We start from the raw sequence: 21865 nt of genomic DNA on the forward strand, positions 1-21865 counted from the left end.
TTGAAGGTTTGCTTTCTCCTGAACTCAAGGGCACTGGCTTCAGTTGGTACTGAAGGAGAAAAAATTGGAGTGGGGAAGAAGTTTGATTTCTAGCTTGAATTAATTATTATTTACCTTTCAGTTCCTGATAACTGATGGAAAGCAAATGCAGGCAATGAATTACTGATTTCAAGTCAGGCTGCCTTTCTGCCTGTAATTAATGTAGCACAGACCCAGGCTGTTGATGCTCTCCAGAAGTTAACAAACTGAGCACAGAACTGTGTTTAGATTTAAGCCCTCTCTGAAGATTTGCATTTCCTGGAGCAGCTTTGCCCACACCTGCCCATCAGAAGGAGCTTTCCTTCAGCCCCATTTGCTCAGCCCTGCCCTGTACCAAAGGTGCAGAGGATGAAGAAGGAAGGTAAAGGTAAATTATATACACTGGAAATACAGTGCCAGATCTCACTTATCCCTGTGCTTTGGCATTATTGCAGTGCTGCTCAGTATCACAAATAAAAGCATTTTAGGAGGGATTTGTGTTACAGGGCTGCCAGTTTGTGCAGCCTCATCCTTGGGTTGTTCACATCCATTGTCCATGCTGTGCTCAGGGAATGTTCAGCTTTACTCTCACACAGCTCTGACTGTTTGGAACATTGGGGCTTTTGGCAGCTCAGCCCCTGCAGACACTTTTCCTCCATGGACATGCAGTGCCCAGGACAGGGATAGGCACTGGCTTCTCCATAAATACATCCTTGCCTTGTCAGCCCTCTGGATTTCCAGACTAAGCTTTTGCATTGTTGCTGTGGGACTCTGGAAAAGCCCACAGGTAAAAAATGGTCACTCCTTGACTTAAAACCATTTCATGAGGAACATTAGCATTAAATCATGTTAATTAACATTAATATGACTTACATGGCTTAAGACCTATCTTTGGGTTTAGCAGCGCTCTAGGAATAATTTAAAAGATGAGCTATTGCTCCCTTTGGGATTTTGACTTGAATCCACTAAAGGCAATGGGTGTCCTTGAACTGGCTAAGAAGGCTCTGGGTCAGGAGGCAATTTCTGAGCAGTTTCCTGGCTCTTCATTCTGCTTTGTGATGGCTTCTTTATGCTGGGCTGTATATCAGGGCCCTGCAGAGCAAACCTCTTAACATCCCTTTGCTGTTCTGGACCCTGAGGCAATGAGCCATGTGTTTTTTTTGATGATCATATGAAGATTCAATCTATTTTTAGGGCAATCTTGTTGCCAGGAATAATTTCTAGGACTTCTGATTTGAATGGTGAATTATGTGTCCATGTAAAAGCCTGAAATGGGTATTTAAAAATACTTTTTCCTGACTTAATGTTTTACAGATTAACACCTCTAATGCTGTTACAAAAAAAGCAATTTTATTTTCTATCTATTTTGAATTTTTGATTGGTGTCATTGGAGACTTCCAGGCCAACACCACAACTTTGGTTTCAAAGCCCCAAGCAGATGTAAGTCAGTACATTTAACAGATGAACAGGAAGGTGATGAAGAAACCACACCCAGTGAATTTTGTACAACCTCTTTGCAGCTTCAATGCAAATATTTTTATTTCATGTTCAGTATTCTGTGTAATGTGCCCCAATGCACTGACCTCTGTAATTCTCAGTGGTTCCCCATCCAGGGCTTGAGGAGTGCATTGATTTTCCTTCCATCATGCAATAAGCACGAGTCTCACATCCAGACCATATTGACACCTGTAAACCCCATTTAAATAAATCAAAGGGGGCATTTGGGTATTCTCCCACTTGCCTGTAGGTTGATGGAAGAATAGATTGCTTTAATACCTCAGTGATTTATTTGTCAGTACAGACAGCCTGTCATAAAAATAATCAGTATCAGAAATGTTCTTTGGAAGAATCATTTGGGCTATCAATATCTTGGGTGGCTTAATCATCAAATTCATTGCTTTTATTAGGTTTAAATGTATAAGTTCCTTTTAGAATGGATTTGAACTTTTAAAGCATTTTACTGTTTAGTTGATTGCTTTTTCAAGTATTTCAGTTTCTGAATAGCTCCACAGTATTTGGATTTGCACAAAAGTAAGGAGGAAAAGGCCGAGAAGGATATTTTCTTCAGAATTGTCTCTAATGGCTCTACTTTCTTCTCTTTCTCTAGGTACAACAATGGTGGCACCTGTGCTGTTCCAGTGGATTCTGAGAGGGCTTATTCTGACTTTCCTGCTCAAAACTACTCTGTCCCTAAATCCAGATGATCCAAATGTTTGTAGTCACTGGGAAAGGTAATGTGTAACCTGCCTACTTTTATTTTTTTAATCATCCATTTCATATTTTTACATTTAGAAGGCAAGCTGAGAGCCATAATTTGGTAAATACCACCACATCTTTAAAAAGAGATTTGCTTTAGAGAAAAAGTGCTTTGGAGTGCCTTGGAGGGTTTGGATCATCCCAAGGAATTGGTCCTAAGGCTGCAGCTATTGCCCACATCCCCCTGTGCCATTTGGGAAGCTCCTCCAGAGTCTGAGCAACAGGAGTGCTCTGAAGTGTTTGCATCCATCATGGAGAGAGCCACAGAAATGCTGGCCTTGTTCTGTCCTGCTTTTTTCTGCTTGTTGTCCAGCAAGAAAGTTTGAAGCTCTTCCTGCTGCAACATCCTGGCTGTTTTTGTCTGGCCTGAACTTCAGGGCTCTTCCTGCCAAATTCATTTCAGCATCAGAGAGCAAATGAAAGCACTGAACATGAAAGGCTCTGGAATTTCTTGTTCTCTCTCTTGTTCCAGTGTCCTGGTCCTAAAAGTGGATCTGAGCAGGCCAGTTCCTGTGAGCACAGAGAAACCCACAGCCTTTGATGGGGTTCACGCTCAACAGGGGCTGTTTGCAGAGGCTAAAGGTCCTGTACTTCTCAGTTGAACTTGCTACATTTCCAGTCCTGCTCTCTGGTTCAATTCCACACAAATCTGAATTGCTGTACACTTCAGCAAAATACACCCTTAACAAAGGTAAAAATAGAATCGTCTTTAATGACTATGTTTTGAGGCCTTAATTAGAGAATTAACTCATTGTAGATAATGCAACTGCAAAGCAAAAACTGTGCAGGAAAAGGATTTTGCAGTCTGCGTGCTGGAAGTGCATTCAGAGCACAGGAATAAAATATTGATTTTGTCTGAAGAAAGTCAGCAACCTAGAGACCCAATCAAGGAGAAACAAAAATTAAATACCAAAATTGATTGGTTGTACTGACCAAGATGACTTTGTTAGTTAGATGTTAATAAATCAAAGGGAAAAGATTGTTAGGGCTATTGCTGGATAATAAACGGGATCGTAAAATAATAATTGAGATTTGCAAGTGTTACTGTCTTACATTAATAATGAGCCATGTAAATATTTTATATTTTGGCATTAGCAGAAGTAAAAACATTATTGTCAAAGCCAGCAAAGAGGGCAAAGCAGCATCCAGGGAAACCTTGGCTTGTCAGAGGGGACACAACAAGCAGGGCAGGAACAGCCCAATCTTCGATTTCAGGCCACTCAACCCCTCCAAGCAAATATCTTGGTATTGCCTTGTGGGTGCAATCTCCCAGGGCTTAATCACATCTGCAGTCCTGCTGATGAGAGGGAAATCAGCTGCAGAATTAAGACAATCCATATAATGAGTGACCTAGAGGATCTAATTCCTGGGTCTTGACCTGCCTAGGGTGTTTTGTGTGTTGTTCTCCAAAGATGTTGTAGGTCTGTTAAAGTGGGCCCTGTGTCCAGGTCAGCACCTGACAGAGGAGTCCTTGAGCAGTGCACACGCCTGCTGTGGGGCACTGCTCTGCTGCCACTGACCCCAACATGAGATTTGGGTTCTTGGATCACATCAGAGGCCCAAACAATAATGAACATAGAACCTGTTGCATAGCTAAATGGTGGTTTTGGATGGATTGCTCAGTTCTTGCTATTGTTGGAGCTCTGTGATTTCTCACCAAATTGCCCAGGTTTTGCCCATATCCATGCACTTTTTTCCTTCTAAATTTCCATGAATTTTAGTAATATTTGGGTTTTCTTCCTAAAAGAGAATGGTTTATTGCTCACAGAGATATCTCTATGCCTATATCATGACGCCAAACATTTCCAAACTTCAGGAAGAGGTCTAACAGAAGGAAGCCCTTTTCTGCTCTTTGCTGATACCCACATTTCTAAGATTCTTGATGTAAATATGTTTCATACTGGAGTTCCATGAGCAACAGATACAGGGAACTGCAGCTTCTCACAGCCTCTCACCTCTTTCCTTGTCCACCCTCAGCTACGCCGTGACCGTGCAGGAATCCTACGCTCACCCCTTTGACCAGATCTACTACACACGATGCACAGACATCCTCAACTGGTTCAAGTGCACCAGGCACAGGTAAGAGCTCATCCTCAGAAACCTGAGCTTCCTGCTGCCTTCTCATCTCCTCACACACCCCTTGTTTATCCAAATATTTGTGGTGCTCCAATGTAGATGTGTACACAAAGATGTGTGTTTGGAATTCCAGGGCGTTGAGTAGGAATACAGAGATTTTTGCCTGAAGTTTGAATGAGATAAGTGACAGTCAGTCCCCCATGAGGCCATCCAGGAGAATGTATCATTCCACTGCCTTGCCATGGGATTGGAAGTGTCTATTCCCTAACCAGACATGACCAACTCTCTTTTCCAAGTGACTGGTGCATGTCCAGGTTTGCTGAAGGAAGTTCATGTGCCTCCTAAATTGTAAATAATGAGGCATTTGAGTGATAATTAGAAATGGATCTGTGTTAGAATTAGGGCACCCAAATCTGCACTGAAAATCAGGTAAAAAGAAGATGAGACCCATCTGTTTCTAGGACTGAATTAAAACTTGTACCAAAGAGTTAATTTTTCCCAGGCTGCAGGATATTTCTGTTCTATTCATTCTGCTTCCAAAGTATCCTAACAAATATCCACTAATATTCACAATCTTTCAAGGGGGTTTTAGAACCCTTTTTTTATCTCATCTCTCATGAATTCAGTTGCAAGTTGGCTGTTCAGCACCATCCCAGTGGGACTGTGGCACTTGGCTTTTTGGCTGCTGTGTTCCAGTGTTTGGAAGTGAACAGAGCTGCAGAGCTTTCTGGAATATTATATAGATTGGAATGCAGCAGAGTAAATTCGATCAGTTTATCCAACGTGAGGGACAATAGATTCTGTTCAATTGAGGTAATTTCCATAAACTAGCAAAGCTGTTTTGAAGTGTTTGCTGTTAAATATGCAGTTAAATATTACCTTTCTATGGTGGTATCCTTGCTAATGCTATGAATAAATATAGGAATGCTTCAGAATGCTAAACACCTTTTAATTTCTGTGGACCACAGTATTTTTTGTGGTGGGACTATAATGACACTTTGCAAGGTAGGAGTGCCTTGGGAGGGTTTGCAAGCAGGAACAATTCACCTGGGGTTAACTTCTCAAGCTGTGTATTGAGAGCAGTTGCCACTGTGGTAAGGCTTTGTGTAGCAGCTGACACAGTGGTCTCTGCAGAAGACTCTGTTCCTTCCACTGATGAGATCTGACCTTGCTGATGTGCAAAAATAAATCATTTATTCTTGAAGAAACTCCTTGCCCTTGCAGCAGGACTGGGAAAATGTTTTAAGACAGCAGCTGCCCCAGGAAGAGCTCCAGTGGCTGTCACAAGCACGGAGCTCATAACACGAGTCGTATTTCAAGCTTCAGAACAAGGATCGATTCCTCCCTTATTGTGCCGTTTATTATCAAAAAGCTTTCATGCATTTAAAAATAATTATTGAATGCTAGCCTTACTATAATTTACCACAAATATCATTGCAGCAGGAGGCATTGATTTTCAATAGTGTCCCGTGGTTTGTGTCTCGTGCTGCAGGATCAGCTACAAGACCGCCTATCGCAGGGGGCTGCGCACCATGTACCGGCGGCGCTCGCAGTGCTGCCCCGGCTACTACGAGAGTGGGGACTACTGCATACGTATGTACACAGGGCCCTGGCACCTCTCCCTGGGGCTTTGCAGCAGCTGGGGATAAATTCAACTTTTGTTGCGTTAGGGTTGATTTTCAGGGCTTTCAGCTGGCGCTGATCGCAGGCAGAATTGCGGGGATGGAATATTTGGGGTGGTTTGGATACGTGCATCTCAAGCACAGAGGGAGAACTTGGCTGAAGCCATTGGGGAGGGAGTTAATGAAGTCCCTTAGTGCCTTCTTGAATCAGAGCTTACTTTGGGGAGTAATTAATGCAAGTATTCACCAGTGTTAAGGAATTAGGGGAACTGAGAGCACTCAGGAATAAACTACCACATAATTTAAGCAGCAGTGTAAAGGTTCTGCCTCTTACCTTTGAAAGTTCTTACTTCAAGAGTTAAATGAGTTAAAATCTCATTTTTTTTTCCACAATGGTTCCCATCAACAATTTAACTTTTTAAAGCTTCTCAAATGTCAGAAGAACTTTCTCCCAGCTGTACTGTATAAATAAATACAGAGCTCTGGAGTGTTTTAGGTCAATATGAGGGGGGACAAAATCAAAATGGATCTTTCAGCATGCCTAAGAGCTTTGTTAATTAAAAATACCCTGTACATTAGTGTCACATGTTTTCAGTATTGCAGCTTTCTGAGTGTTCTGCATGTGCTCAAAAGGAGAGTGGAGATGGGACCTCTTGTCTAAGTCCTGTGTTGTGAGATTATGACACCAGAAAAACACAAAGAGGTTTTGATCAGCATCAGAATCCAAATTTTATTAACAGGTTTATAATGCCATGGAATAAATGTGAAAATGATACAATTATCTAGCTAATTTCAAATATTTTGGCACTGTGCTTTATAGCTATTTCTTTTTAGCTCTGTTGATGTTTTTATCTGAGTTCCTGTAACTTGTATTGTAATGCATGAGCAGCTGAAAACCATGAATGGACCCTGATCTCATTTTCAGTGACCTTTCTTCCAAACAGTTACATTCAAGGGGTTTGGGCTGTGAAAAATCACCAGCCCTTTGAGATAAGGCATTAGAATTATTTTACAGAAAGTGTAATAAGTTGATCTTTTGAAGTGCAAAATGCTGTTAGTCAAGTCCTGAAAAACATTTATTGCAACCTATTGTCTTTGCTGGAATCCTTCCTGTGGTAAGTATGCACCTACCTATTGACATCTCAGGTGTCAATACCATGTCAGCAGTTGTTCCACACACTTTTATTACAGTCTTGAATTTCATGACTCAGAATCCTGTCTGTCACAGAGCATATTTATTATCACTTTTCTCCCTGCAATCTATTGATTTTTTATTTTTAATTTTTTTTTAATTACCGTACTGTCGCAGCAATAAATCTCTCCAGACTTTCTGATTCTTTGAAGATATTAACATTTGTTTTGAGGTGGTTTTTTTTGTTAGTATTAATACTTAGTGTTTTGCTGCTGCCAGGCAAATTTTATCTTTCTGTGGTGGAGAAAGAACAGCATACACTGAAATTTTGCTAATGCAGAGCAGGCAGCAGGTATCTGGTCAGACCAAGAGCCCCGTGTTTGACACAGAGCAGATAATAGTTACACTCTCTCTGCTGTTTACATGTGCAGGAGTCAGGTTCTTGTATTTCATTATCAGCCTGGTGTGTGCTCAGGGACATCTGCTCTCTGTCCTTCCCGGAGATCGGAGCAGCAAAATCAGCCAAGGGGGAAATGATGTCAGGGAAGAACTTCTCCATCTTGATGGATTCCAGATGCTTGGACTTATTATTTTGCTACTACAAATAGCCACACAGCAAAAAACACCCAAAACCAAACAGAAAACCTCCTTGAAATTCTCTGAGCCCTCAAGCAACAGTTTGGAGGCCCAATATTTTGCTAATGGGATCCTTTTCGTGTCACCCCTTTGGTTTGTAACACATCAAGCCCTGATCCCATTTCTTTTGTTTTGTTTTTCCACAATATGTTCCTGTGCCAACAAGCAAATTCTCTCATTCATCATCCTTTGCAGTCAGCAGTAAATTCCATTTTCATTCCTGGAGGCACTTCTCTGCTTTTGCCTTTTTCCATCCCATTTCTTGCTTCTCTTTACACTGGTATTTTTTTTGCTGTTTCCTAACGAGGCTGTCCAGTACTCCTGTCCCACGTTCCTGCAGACACATTCAGTGCTGCTCCTCTCAAGGCAGCTGCTCCAAGAGTGGCCAGGACACCAAATTCTGAGCTTTTCCCGAGCTGTCCCTGGCAGGAAGGGAGGGAAGCTCCAGCCCTGCAGAGAGGGCTCTCCCTGCCCAGCCAGCCCTTTAAAATCCATTCCATTAGCAATCATGGAAGCCACTACAACATGGGGAGGAGGGATACATCCTGCAGTGAGTCTGATGATCAAAAGAAAGTTTGATTAAAAAACAGTGTGTAGATTAAAGGCTAATTGGTTCTTCTTTCATTAATAGCAGTCTTTATTTCTTGCAAAAGTTAAATGGCTTTGTAATTAACAGTGACATGTTTAGACTAGAGAGGGCTGAGTTTAAATCTCTATTAATGACTGTTTCTTGGATTTTAAAACAGAAGTGAAGGCTTTCAGCTACTGTTTTGATCTTCTCCCTTTTCATTTACTAACTTTCAAAAGGATGTCAGATATATGGCTTTATCTTTGTCCTCCTGTTGGGGCTTACTAAATAGATTAAGTCTAATAAAATCTACCCTCAGTTCTAAATAATCACGTTGATCCAGAACTTCTTGCTCTGCCACTTCTCTGGTGTCTTCTTTGCCTTTTTGGCATCTGTATGTGCTGCTACCCAAATAAAATGTGGAATTCAGGCACAAGGTCCAATAATTTAACTGATTGCCTGGTAAATTATACAACTGGCCCGTCCATTAATACTTAGTCTAAACAGTTTTAGGGTATGAAATTGTCCTTGTGCCTCCAAAAGGCCTGAAATATTTTGGGGTTGCAGTGGTATTCAAAAAATTCCCCCTGAAAAATGCTGCAAATGCACATCTGCATTTTTTTCCCCTCCACTGATATCTTAGAAATGTTGTTACCATTGTGGGAGCTTTGCAAAACGATTCCCCTTCTCTGAATGTTCTTACACTTGACAGAGCTTTTCCCTGAGCTGTCCCTGAAAACAAACAGCACAGTCTGGGCAGTAAATCAGAGCAGCTATGATTTACTGTACTTTGTATGCTAAGGTAAGCTTTTGGCAGAGCAAATGCATAAACTGCAGAAAATCTTTTTTTAAACAACCACAGGGTTCAACTGCCCTTCAAGGTTTTTGTAAGGATGTTTTAAAATTATATTGCCTAGATTAGTATCTGTGGTAGATAAAGCAGCTCTGAATACTTTGCTGCTCAAAAAAAAAAAGAGAAAAAGAATATTACATGGCTCTTTTGTGCTCTTTAGCCTGTGAGGAGATGGTAATTGAATAGTTCCCTTTAAGAATATGTCAGGTGGAAAGATGCCCTGTGTGCTAAATGGATGCATTTTTGTCTGAGAGACCAATGCTTTGTTCAGTCTGTCCATTTTAATCTTATTCTTGCACAACAGATTTGTACAGAGGAGACACTTGTGGGGAACAAAGGGTCAGAGACCTGACATCAGAGGGAAGGCAGATGGGACTCTGAGCCACAGCTACTGCCAGCTGACTTTTGGGCAGAAAAGCACCAACCATGAAACAAAATTTGGGAATTCACCTTTTCTTCACAGACCGAGTTGAGCTTTTAAGTGTTTTCTTCACTCTCCTACCTTACACTCTTTCTAATGTCTAAATCTATGCAATGTGACAGGATGTAATAATGACAGGATTAGTGATTTAACAATCTGATTTGCTGCCATTTATCTGTCTTTCAAACCTGCCAAAATTCAGTAGAGTTATAGATGGACCATTTCATGGTGCTTTCCTTTCTTGGCCAAGGTATTATTGATCTCAGATTGTTTCTCAACATCCAGCTTTCCACATTACAATTGTCACAAGCATCAGCAGGGCTCCCTGACTCTGACAAATCCTTTTCTAAAGAAACTGTTGGTCTCACTGGTTGAATCTCAGTTTTTACCCACAGTGGTATTTCCCTCAGGCCAGAGGCTGGGGACATTATTGCATTAACATGTATTTATTTACCCAGCTTTTCAACTCACCTTTGTTTGATGCCTTTAATGAATTTCAAAAACAAATGAGGAATGTTCTTTTAATAGCTGACTTGGGGAAATTATGCAAATATGAGGCCTGATTGTTTTCAGGAGTTTAAATAATGTTTCATAAATTCTGTAATTGCAATAGCCGTGCCAGCTTCCTAGTGGGATGTGTGCATTTATAGTGCAGCCATAGGAACATTCCCACCTCAGGACTGCATTCCCATTTACAGGGCTCTGTGTCTAGTGCAGTTTTTGTACTCTTTGACAAGGCTGCCTTATTGGAGCCATATGGTTGGATTGTTAAACATCTGTAGCATAGGAGTAACAATTCCAGAGCTTCCTGCCATCTGGATGAATTACAATCCCTGCAATTCCACACATATGTTCCAGCAGCACACCGACACCACAGTGCAGTGTGCTCATGATGAGAAGAAAAAGAATGGCTTCTGTGATCAGTGCAAAAGTTGTCCACTCCTAGAAAATGTTGAATCAGCGGCTTAACCTTCCTGAATATTCATAATGTTTGTTCATATGTCAGATTTGTTGATTTTTTTCACTTTATAAGGCAGTAGCTCATTAGCATTTTAGAAGAAATGTTTCCCCCCCTTCTCACCTCAATTTCAAATTCCTTGTGGTGAGTATTCCTGTAACTTGAAAATATATTGTTTGAAAGCTGCTGGACTTTTAAAATACATTTTTCTTATCTTTATAGACACACATTAAAGCCAGTGCTGGTGCTTTCTGTGAGAGCCTTACTGTTACATTATTCAAGTACAGAGTCCTGTACATCAATAATGCAACCTAAATTAGGGGAAATGCTATAGCAGGACATAGATACTTCCTATCAGGGGACATTCTTTTTCTCTGTCTGATTTGGGATGTGTGACAGAGAGAAAATGGTGTGGAAGGCCTTTCTGCATATAGTTATTAATTATAGAATTGAAATGACAGTGGGAGACACTTTGAAATTTTTCCTTTTATATGCATTGGAGATGACTGCATACATCTTCTGCCAGTGAAGAACATAGGGAAAATGATTTGAATCCCTTGTTCCCATCTAAAGGGGACATCTGAGAGGAAATGGGCCTTTGCTTGCTTATTCAGAACCTCTTGGGACACAGGAGTGTGAGGGCAGAGGGACAGCAGCCCTAGAAGCAGGTCAGTTCAGCTGGTGACACAGGTGAAGCCAGTGGGTGGCTGTTGAGCCTGGAGACACTGGAGAGACACCCTGGATGGGAAGGTGGAAAGGTCAGTTCTCATCTCCCATCCATCATTTTGTGTTTGCTCCCAGCCTCTGGATGCTGAAGGATTTGCAAAGATGCTGGTGGGGAGCAGTAATGAAATAAGGAAAGGACTTCTGGAAGCAGTGCAGGAGAAGGAGGAGAAACAAAGTGCTCATATAAGGAATGAAAATAGCATAAAGTTAAAAAGGGGGGAATGCTGAAGCTGTATAATGTCTCAAGGGGCTTAATAAATATCAGAGAAAAAATTATGCAGGCATTATGGTTGGAAAAAGATTTAGACTGTTGTTAGTGTAGCAGAAAAAGCTTTTCTGGCTGCTTTAGGCAGTCTCTGTTGGATCAGTATAAAAGCACACTGGGACTGCAGACACAGAAGGAAGCACTGGATGCAGAGCTCCTCATGGTGCTCATGCTAATGGCCTGGATGGCTGGGAGCTTCAGCAGGATCAGAGAAAAGCACAAAAACCATAGGTGTGATTCATTGTTGAGTTCCAAGAAAGAGCCATGCAAAGTTTAGTCCATTAATTTGCTCTCTTTTAGCAAAGTCAGGCTGGTCCCCAGCTGCTCTAAATCAGCACAATTCCACCAGGATGTGTCTGGATGCCCTTTCAAATCCTGCTCCTGCTGGGATGCACCTCACAGTGGGTCATGGCAGTGTGCACTGATCCTGCATGGCCTGGAGGCACCAGGGCTCTTCCACGATGCCTTTGTGAGCCAACCCTCCCGTGCTGCTGGGGATGCTTGCACAGAACAAAAACAGGGTCCTGTGCATCCCTGGCATGAATGAGGGTGTGGGCATACAGAGCATTTGCTGTTTATGGAATTAGGAAGACACAAAATTCTGGAAGATTTTCCCCTCCAAAGCAGTTTGCAGTTCATGAGTAGTCCAGGCATGTGCTGAGCCAGGTTAACTCATGGAAATCAATAGGGTCAGAAAGAAGACAAATGTGTGAAATGGAACAGGTTTAAAATTGAAATTGGAATCATAGAATGGTTTGGAAAGGACCTTGAAGGTCAGCTTGTTCCAGCCCACAAGTTGTTTTCTTGATCACTCCTTTACATCCTTCTCCCATTAACAGATTTCTCTTGTACTCTGGGGAAGTTTTAAAGCCCAGGAGAAAAGGAAGGAAGGAAGGGTAGAGAGAGGAAAAGAAGTTATCTGAATTGAGATGGCCTTTAGAAAGAGCTCCTGATGTACATACAAAATCTGAGGTAGCATCTCTTTCTGCTTCCTTTCTGTGTTCCTCTGGCTGTGACCTTCTCTGAGCAGCTCCTACACAAACTCTGCATGTCTGGGAAGCCACCAGTCACTGGTGGGGCATTACCAGGCAGATTCCTTCTTGCCTAAAAAAGAGCAACTGCAACCTCCTGCCAGGTGTCAGTACCAGTGGCCCCTTCCTCCTTTCTAGGCATCTTATAGACTGAAAATAGAAATAAAACTGATCACTGGCACTGCAAGGATGGCTGAAGTGCTACAATGGAATGATAACACATGGTAGCATATGAGAACATGTGAGTAATATATGATAGCACAGAGTAACATGTGATAACATATGATAACATGTGATAACACATGATGACACAGGGGTGTGGGTTAACCCAGTGCCTCCCTCCTCACTGATCCCTGCAGCCACTCCGTTTGTCAGATGGGATGAGAGAAGAGGAAAGAAGAACCAAAGAAAGAAAACCTGTGGATTGAGATAAAACAAATGTGAATGATCCTGAGGAGCAGAGAAGCCTTGGTGCAGTGCCAGCACAGTTCAGCAGCTGCTGAAGTGTCAGCATGGTCAGTGTTGGCTTGGTCACCAACCTAAACCACAGCATGATCCAAGCTGAGTGGAGTTAACCCCATCCCAGCCAGCCCAGTAGAGCCAGCCATGCTGCAGATAATAAAACACTCATCAGTATGATCCTCAGGAAATCTCCTTCTGGTTTTTCTTTGTCTTCCCACCTCTTGGTTTCAGTAGTGGCAGGGGAGCACTTTGGAAGCTGGAGTGAGCCACTCTTTTCAAGTGGTTTTGTCTCTGTTCAGAGATTGGGAAGGACGAGCTGGTGCTGGCAGTTGGCTGGGCTGGCTGAGGCGTTGTGGGCCCTGCTCCTGCCTCCCTCTGCTCTCACAGCCTTTTATAGCAACAGCCATGGATGCCATAAATACAGCAACCTGGCCAAGCAGGAGGAGGCATTTGGCTACCTGGGTGCACTTACTTACAGCTCAGCTACTCCCCATCTCCTCCAGCACAGGAATGAGTGGTGGAAGCATTTGGCAGATGGAATTTGGCCCAGAGTGTACAGTGCTTTCAGCATCTTCCTGTGCTTAATGTGCATTTCTTTTATGTGAACTTTTGGAACGCCTGTCTGTAATTATTCCATCCTTTTAGCAGTGCCTCTGAACAATACCAATGGCATTCACACAGGGAATACCACGTGAGCCTGACACAAGAAATACCATTCCAGCACATGGTGTGATCCTGTGCAGGGCCAGGAGCTGGAATTCAATGATCCTTGTGGTCCTTTTCAGCTCTGAGCTTCTGTGATTCTATGATTCTATTAGTCTGCTTGTGATTATTGATGCTGGTTTCTCAAATGCCAGGGGATTCCTGGGAATGGGTTTGCTGGATGGGAATTCAAGGAAGTTGTCATTCCCTTTGTTCTCAATTAACTTTGGGTTTTGTGGCACATATTCCACCTTTCATAGTAGGATAAAGATATATTATTCCATGGATTTTCTGCAACTACATCCATTTCTGATGGAGACTATAAAAAAAAGTCAGTTACTAGTGCTCTGTTATGGAAGAACTCTCAAAATTTTGTAGAAAGCAATCACTTATGTTAAAATATAAAATACTTACAACTCTGAAGCATAAATCATTTACACCAAAATGTAAAAATATTAAGATGCCAAATTGTGCAGAAAATCACTCTGAGACTTTGGAAAAGAAGTCATTTCTTCCTATTGAACCTACAACTTTGCAGGAGGAGCCTGGATATCAAATAGGGTGAGTGTTCCAATTTCCATCACCTTGGGTGAGAGTTGTGACTGTGCACCATTTCTGAGTGGTGTTAACATGCCACAGTAATAAATGATCTGCAGAGTGAGGTCATGGAATCCTGGAATGCTTTGGGTTGGAAGGGACCTTAAATCCCATTCCATCCCACCCCTGCCATGTTTTCACTATCCCAGGTTGCTCCAAGCCCCATCCAGCCTGGCCTTGGACACTTCCAGAGATCCAGGGGCAGCCCCAGCTTCTCTGGGCACCTGTGCCAGGGCCTGCCCACCCTCCCAGGGAACAATTCCTTCCCAATATCCCATCTAACCCTGCCCTCTGGCACTTGAAGTTGCTGATAGTGAAGGGAAATTCTTCATGGGACAAGGGAAACAAAAGAGTGTGGGAGGGCACAATGGGTAATAGGAGTGAACTGAAGGTGCCCAGAGGGCACACTATGGAAATTTTATGTTTGCAATAGAGTCAGTTGGAAAATCAGTTTTCATTTCTGGTTCCCTAATTGTTCTAAGGGAAAGAAGATGATGTTGGCTGTAAAAGCATCTGTTAACACTCTTAGTTCATGGGAAGGATTAATCAGGTGTCACCAAGCTAATCAGGGACAGAGCTCTTCTAAGCAGCCATGGAGCCATCCCTTAGAAGCTGATGTGCTTGGAACTGAGTCTTCAGACCTTCCCTTTTCCTCTCTGTGTCAGGATCACAGCATTCCCCTTCACATTGTGTGGTGCTGCACTTGCTTTCCATTTTCATAGAGAAGTTTTAAAGCTCCCAGGGGAGATTTTTTCATGCAACTTCAGTCCATTGCGGATTTGATCACAAAATGTTTTTGAATAGTTTATCTTAACCTCAATATTTCTAACATAGGTATTCACTTTTGGAAGCCTCACTTTCTCTGATGCTGTAAGTCAAAAGGAGCTATTTAATCAATATATCTAACCTCAAACCTTTCTTTCTTTTTACCAAGATTTTTCCTTTCTGAATGCTATGATTTACTTTTATTACTGTGATGTCCAGAAATCCATGTGTGAAACTAGAAGATTGCCTTGCTTATGATGCAAAGATGTAAATTGAGTCAAGTAAAGAAATCTTTTTTCTGATTAAAAATAAAATAATGTGTATGAAACACATTATAAGGAGACTGGTGAAGAAATGGAACCTTTTCAGGTGCAGCAGTGCAGTGCACAAGAGCTCTGCAGAAGCAGCTCTCTGGTGCAGATCTTGGATCTGATGTCACCACACCTGCAGCCACAGGTGTCATGTTTTGACAAATGTCCAGCTTAAATAGAATTCCTTTTAAAAGCATTACTAAAAGCATTTAAAATTATCTTTTTATCAAATACTGCCAATGCTGTGCCATATTTAACTTATTATAAACAGTAGCCTTCTTCAGTACTTTCTGATAATGTAGGGAAAAGCTTTTGTTTCCAGCTCCCATCTTCTATCTCCAGGCCACAGGGAGAATCCCAGGAATTGGAAAGTGCATTTACTGTGTCTCATTAATAGAAAGTTTCTCTGGACATTCAACATCCAGAAATTGGGCTTGCTCCTAAATCAGCTGAACTTCTGCAATCTGGAGTAGGTGACAGGAAGTTTAAACGAGTGGCGTGAGGTGAGGATCAGCCCCCATCATTACAAAAAAAGTTTCCTGTGTTGTCTTTTTTGCAGTTCTTTTCAGAAAGCTGCTGTGAAACACACTGCTGTGATTCCTTTTGAAATGTGAGAAAAGTGAAAGGATTCTGCATTTAAATATTCCATCCCCAGGAACGTTAGTGTAGCTTATACATGATCTTCAAACAGAGCACAGTCTGTCCTTGATTTCAGCAGGGTCACCTTCACTTGCATTGTGGGCCTTGGTTTGAAATGAAATCTGAAATGTGTTGGCCCTCTGGGGCCCATGCCTGGCCTCAAGGACAGGTTTGCCTTTAGAAATTTGTCCATATTCATCCTGTTTTGGTGAGAAACAAAGAAAGGATTGTTGTTAGATTCACTTGAAAAATTTTGGAATAAGAATGAAGAAAGATTTTGTTTGAAACGTCGATAGTTTATTCAATTAGCTGCAGGACTGAAAGTTTTCTAGGAACATCTGTGTAATTTGGTTTTATTAAGTGTTGCATTGCCTAGCAAAGACAGCCAGAAGTGTCATGCAGTCCAGATGTCGTCATCGATCTACTTTTGATCTTTTAGGAACAACATTTTTGATGCCTCAGTCCTCACTCTAGCACACACAGCACACACTCTGTACCTATGGAAATCAATCAGCAGTGGAGCTGTGTCATTTGCTGTCAGAAAATAGAATTTTCTTGGCATGAGACCCACAATTCAGGGCAAGTCAGTAATCAGAGAACTATGGACATGTAGCAAGGCTACCAGATTTAAAAATAAATATATCACAGGCTGATGGAATTTGTACACAAAGAAATTCACTCAGTGCCCTGAGTGGGTAACCTATAGCAAAATATGCAAGTGCTGTGATTTTGAGGTGATTTCCAGATAGAAATGTTTCCAATTATAAATGTGTGAGGGCTTTTCTGATAATGGCTCATTTTCTTTGACATTTTCCCATGTGTTTCCTGTCTCACTGTTTAAATCAAACAGCTCCTCAGCCAGTGCTGGAACCTGTAAATTCCTGCTCTCTTGGACTGCTACAGTCACAGGAGGAAGGCAGGGGTGGCCGTGGCATGAAGCAAAGCAGTGGTACTGTACGGGTGGAGTTTCTACCTGAGGCTGGAAATATCCCCCAGCACTTGAGTTTCACCCAGTTCTTCCACACCTTTCACCTGTCCATCTGTCATTTACTTCTCACCTTCCTCACCTGCAGGGCACTGCGAGTTCCTCCAGTCTTTCTGTGATGGAAATGTTTGTGATTTACCATTTTTAGCAAATTTGCAGCTCTGTGCTTCACACCTGGCAGCTATTTTCCATTCCAGCACAACTCCCAGGAGAGCTCAGACTGCAGGCAAAGTTACCCAGCAGTGGAGAACGGGCATTCCTGCCTCTGTGCTGGGTCTGGTTTGGTGCCACCTGCCCTCACAGGTGGTTTAATAGGCCAAGTTTTGCTTTCTCTTCTTCTGGGAGGTTTGGCTGCTGCTCCAGAGATTGGTAGGAAAGCTGCCAGAAGGACCAGGGATCTTATGTACAAGCTTCTCCTCTATTCCCAACCTGTCAAGAATTTAATTTCCTCAGGCAACAACAAAGAAATCCCCTGAAGTTAAGAATGGAATTATTGGGGAAAGCTTTTACTGGCTTTGGCACTTCTGTCCTCAAAAAACCTGGAGCTTTCTGCAGGCAAAGCCTCTTTGGATTGCATTTGGTTTTGCTGGACCAAGGTCTCCTAGGCTGTGTACAGAGAGAAAGGACCAGAGTAAATGATAATATTTCTGCATTGCTTAGAAAAAGATAGTGCTGCTCTTTCTGAAGGTGCCACACAGAGCACAATTTGCAGAAAAATTAAGTTTGTTGGTTGGATGAATCAAGTTCCAGTGGAAAATTAACAAGTGAAAATGTATTTCCTACAAATTGCGGGGAAGAGTTGGTCAATTTACCAAAATGGAAGGAGCAGACAGAGGGCACAGGAGGGGAAACGCTTTCCAGGGTCACAGATTCTGCTCTGCTGATTCAGGATCTCCCTTAACCTCATTAACAGTTTGAACTAGTGCTAATGATTGTTTTGAACCCTGTGTGAGGCAATGGGAAATCATTTACCAGAAAAAGTTAAATGCTGAAATTGTCCCACAGAATAATATTGTATTAGAACATTGATCAGCAGAATTGATCTCAGTGTAACTCTTTCCTCTCAACATGGCAGAATACAATGATTATTTCTACTCGAAGCAATGACAGAAAATGCATAAAATTGGTTGCAGGCCCCAAAGGATCAACAATCATCAATATTTAGCTGCTCCCTGATGAGTTCTCTCTGGACTCCAATTCACTTTCTGTGAAGGCAATGAGAAAGACTGAGCCTTAAAACTGTCTTGGTTTGAAAGACCAGCATGTGCCAAGCAAGGCGGGAACCTCCCTTGGAACAGAGAGCATGACCTCTTTCCCTCCAAATTATTATAACTTTGAAATCACCTGGCTTTCAGGCAAAGAGATGGGCAAAGGAATGAGTTTTTTACTGGTGTGTGTGTCAAACAAAGGCGAACAAACAACAGCAGGGGAGCCCAAACCCAGCCCAGCGCTCCCGGCCGCGGGCGCTTCCCCTGTGCTGCAGTTCCGGGCACAGCCACAGGCGGCGCTGCTCGCTCCCGCCCGGGCAGGGCGGTGCCGCCCAGCCAGCAGGGGGCGCTGTGGCGCGGGCTCGGCCGCGTTTCCCCTCACGCAGCAATGGCGGGCGAGGCGCATGGGGAAATGGGCCGCAGCAGCAAAGCGCTGGCAGGGCAGGGGTGAGCAGACCCCAGAGCAGCAAAGGAAATGTATCAGAAACTCTGCAGCTGTAGCAGGAACTGCAAGGTGTCTGGCAGGGAGTGTAAAACCTGAAAAACCCGGAGCAGTGGCAGAGAAATGGTGGGGCTGGGCAGCAGCGGCCGAGCCGCTGAACACGGCCGGGAGAGGCTCCTCTGGAGGCGGAAAGGAGTTTCCCCTGAGGGACCCGAGATGGTGAGGGTCCTTTTTTTAGTGAGGTAGGGTGTTAATAAGGTTCCAGTGCAACAGCTGCTCCCACAAGCTGAGCTTCGCGTGCTGTAGGAGCACACAGCAGGAGATGGAGCCTCACAGTGGTGGTGAATTCTCCCCACAATGGCCGCAGCCTGTCTTCCCCCCAATCAGATGGAAGAGAAAACCCCACAGGTAAGAGAGCACCAGCTGCACCCTTCTCCTACTTTGGCCATTTCTTTAATCTGTCTTAAATATTGGTCGTTATTGTCTCTTAGCAACAGATGGGACACAATTCCGTGAAAGAAAGGAACAAAAGGAAAAATCCTAACCCCCAACAAAGTGGTAAGGGATTTGGCACTTCTGGGTCAGGATTTTACCAGAAGGAGCAATTTCTCTCTTTGCCCCAAGGTCAGGCCCAGGCTCTGGTGCCCCTGATTCCTCTGGAGCCCTGGGGCTGAGCAGGAGTCCCTGTGTGGATGTGTCTGACCTTGGTCTGAGGTGTGAGTTAGTCAGGAGCTGTTTGCATCAGGCGCTGTCTTTCTTGCAGGATGTGCCTCCTTCGTACACTGAACCCCCTCCTGCCTTTGCTGCTCTTACCCAGCCCTGTAACCTGTCCACTTTGCAGGGCAGATGCACTTGAGCACTCAGAGTCTCTTAGTGCCTTTCCACCACCCCTTTTTGTGCCTTCAACTCCTGCACTTTTTTATTAACACAGCCAAAGGTACAACAGAGTTCAGCTTCCTGACCCCAGTCATGCTCTCTGACATTTGCTGCTACGAGGAGGCTGCTCTGCAGCTCTTGCTCAGACAGCACTAAATGGTGAGTGCTATCTCCCATTCCCTCTCTCCATCAGAGCAGATGAAACCAATGGGGCATCAAAATGCCACAAAGACTCTGTTAAATGTGTGATTCCCCCGACCTCTCCTTTTGCAGGCTCTAAACTTCTCTGTCACTGTCACTGTTTTATGGTCAGTGATGCGATGCCATTCCTGTCTCAGGGATGTGCTGCTCCAGCTCAGCTGCTCCTCAGAACCAACCAGCCTGGGATTCCAAACTGTGCCCCACCAGTCTCAGGGCACACAGAACAAGTGGCAGTCTCTTCCCTACCCTGCCCTTCCCCTGGCACAGTTTACTTCCCTATTCACTCCCTAGAGTAAGGCCTAAAGCAGCAGATTGCAACATGGACTGACGGAGGTTCTCATCAGTGCCAGCTCCTCAAGTGACAGTACACTGTGAGCATTCCCACTGAAGGGCCCTTGGAGTCTGAAACATGGAGATCTGGATGGAATTATTCCAGGACCACTAAACTGGTCCATATCACAAGCCTGGGACACTCAAAAATGTGGAAGGCTCTGTGTTCCCCTTGATAGTGACCAGAACCCCAGGCTGTTATTTACCTGCTGATAGAAAGGGTAAAAAACTGCCACGCAGTTTATGCTTATTAACAAATCTTCCTGTCCCAGCAAATGGATACAGGGATTTACTGATCTGTTGTCAGTGATGACACCAACACATGTCAAATTCTGCTCTTGGGAAAAGACAAAATCCTCAAAATGGATCTCCACAGTTCTTTTACTTCAGACATCCACAAGTCATGTCTGGCCTAATCCCTGAGCTTTGGCCGGGAGTCAGGACTGAGGATAACACAACCCGAACAGATCAATACCTCACTGAGGCAGTGGCCAGAGATCCCCATGTCCCTGACAACAAAAGGACCATTGATTCTGTTCTGATTGCATTGATGCAGAGTGTCTCATTCCAAACCTGCAAAAGAAGTGCTGGAATTGCACCTACAGGAAAAGGAGCTGATCTTGTGACCCACTGATCTTATCTGCTCTGCATCAGTCTCATCTTTCCTTTGCTCACATTGATCTCTTTGGGTTTGTGTTTTTCACTGGTACTTTCATGGGAAGATGAAAAAGAAGGGTTGCTATGCACTGAAACAATAAATTCCTCAAAGCCTGAGCAGGCTTTGAGATCTCTTCATCTTTGGAAGTTGTTAAACCTTGCATGAAAGTGCTTTCCAAGGTGATAAATTAATGAATGTATCCTGAGTGATGACCACAGAAATAGACATTAAGCAATGCAAAGAGCTATTATCCCACTTCATTGAAGCAATTATCCAGGAAACCATCAAATCAGCTTGATTCCTGATGGAAAGTCAGTGATTTAGGGAGGAAATTGTCCATTCCACAAATAAGCAATAATCTAAGAATGAGGAAAACCTACCTGGATGCATTAGCTGTAGTCATCTTTCTTGTGCTATCCAAGCTCCCTTTCCTGAGCACAGCCAAAAGCTGACTACAGGCTGATCTAATGAAGCTGATACTGTAGACTCAGCACAAGCTGGATCCAGGCCAGTACATTAAGATGGAAGCACCAGAGAGGCCCTGAGTGAACAGATTCCTAATGGATAAGGAGCAAAAATCTTTTTCATCTTTTTTCATCTACTTTGACCTCTCTGCATTATCTGAAACCACTAGACATAGGATAACAGCTATTTCACCTAACAAAATCACTCTTTTCCCTAAAAGTGGCACAAGGGAATGGAGGAATGGGCTAAAATGGCTACAGGCCATTTTTTATTTTAGGGACATGTATTAAATATTTAAGGAAAACATCACTTTTTCCATTAAATTTCTGCTTTGTTTAGTCCAACAACTATCAAGAATGGGGTGAACTGGTTAAATAATCTGAAGTTAAAATACCAGCAACATAAAAGAAAAAATGCAGGTTTACCATTGGTTCACAGAAAAGAAATGAAATTGGTCAGTTTGGGCAAGATCAGTGTATAGTGAAGAAAACCTGGCAGAGGTAAGACAGAGAAAAGAAGATCTTTTGAGGCAATGACCTTGTGCCACGTGTGCAGTCCAAATAAACCAGTTCATTCTGTGCAGTTCCAGGCGAGTGCCCGAATTTCTCATTGTGTCTCATAGCAGCATCCATATCTCCATGTAGCAATGTTTTCCATTATCA

The 21865-nt window shown here is 43.1% G+C and overlaps 1 protein-coding gene across 7 annotated transcripts in view; it reads left to right on the plus strand.

The window, feature by feature from the left end:
- The window catches only part of MEGF11 (multiple EGF like domains 11), a 254466-nt gene that overhangs the window by 59189 nt on the left and 173412 nt on the right, over window positions 1–21865 (plus strand). For all 7 annotated transcript variants that reach the window (XM_077185613.1, XM_077185612.1, XM_077185615.1 and 4 more), the window contains exons 3-5: window positions 2126–2249; window positions 4252–4353; window positions 5843–5943. In XM_077185613.1, the coding sequence (XP_077041728.1) occupies window positions 2134–2249; window positions 4252–4353; window positions 5843–5943 (319 nt within the window). In that variant the 5' untranslated portion in view covers window positions 2126–2133. The remainder of the gene's footprint in view (window positions 1–2125; window positions 2250–4251; window positions 4354–5842; window positions 5944–21865) is intronic.

Source organism: Agelaius phoeniceus, chromosome 13 (genome assembly GCF_051311805.1).
Source record: "Agelaius phoeniceus isolate bAgePho1 chromosome 13, bAgePho1.hap1, whole genome shotgun sequence".
Lineage (NCBI taxonomy): Eukaryota > Metazoa > Chordata > Aves > Passeriformes > Icteridae > Agelaius > Agelaius phoeniceus.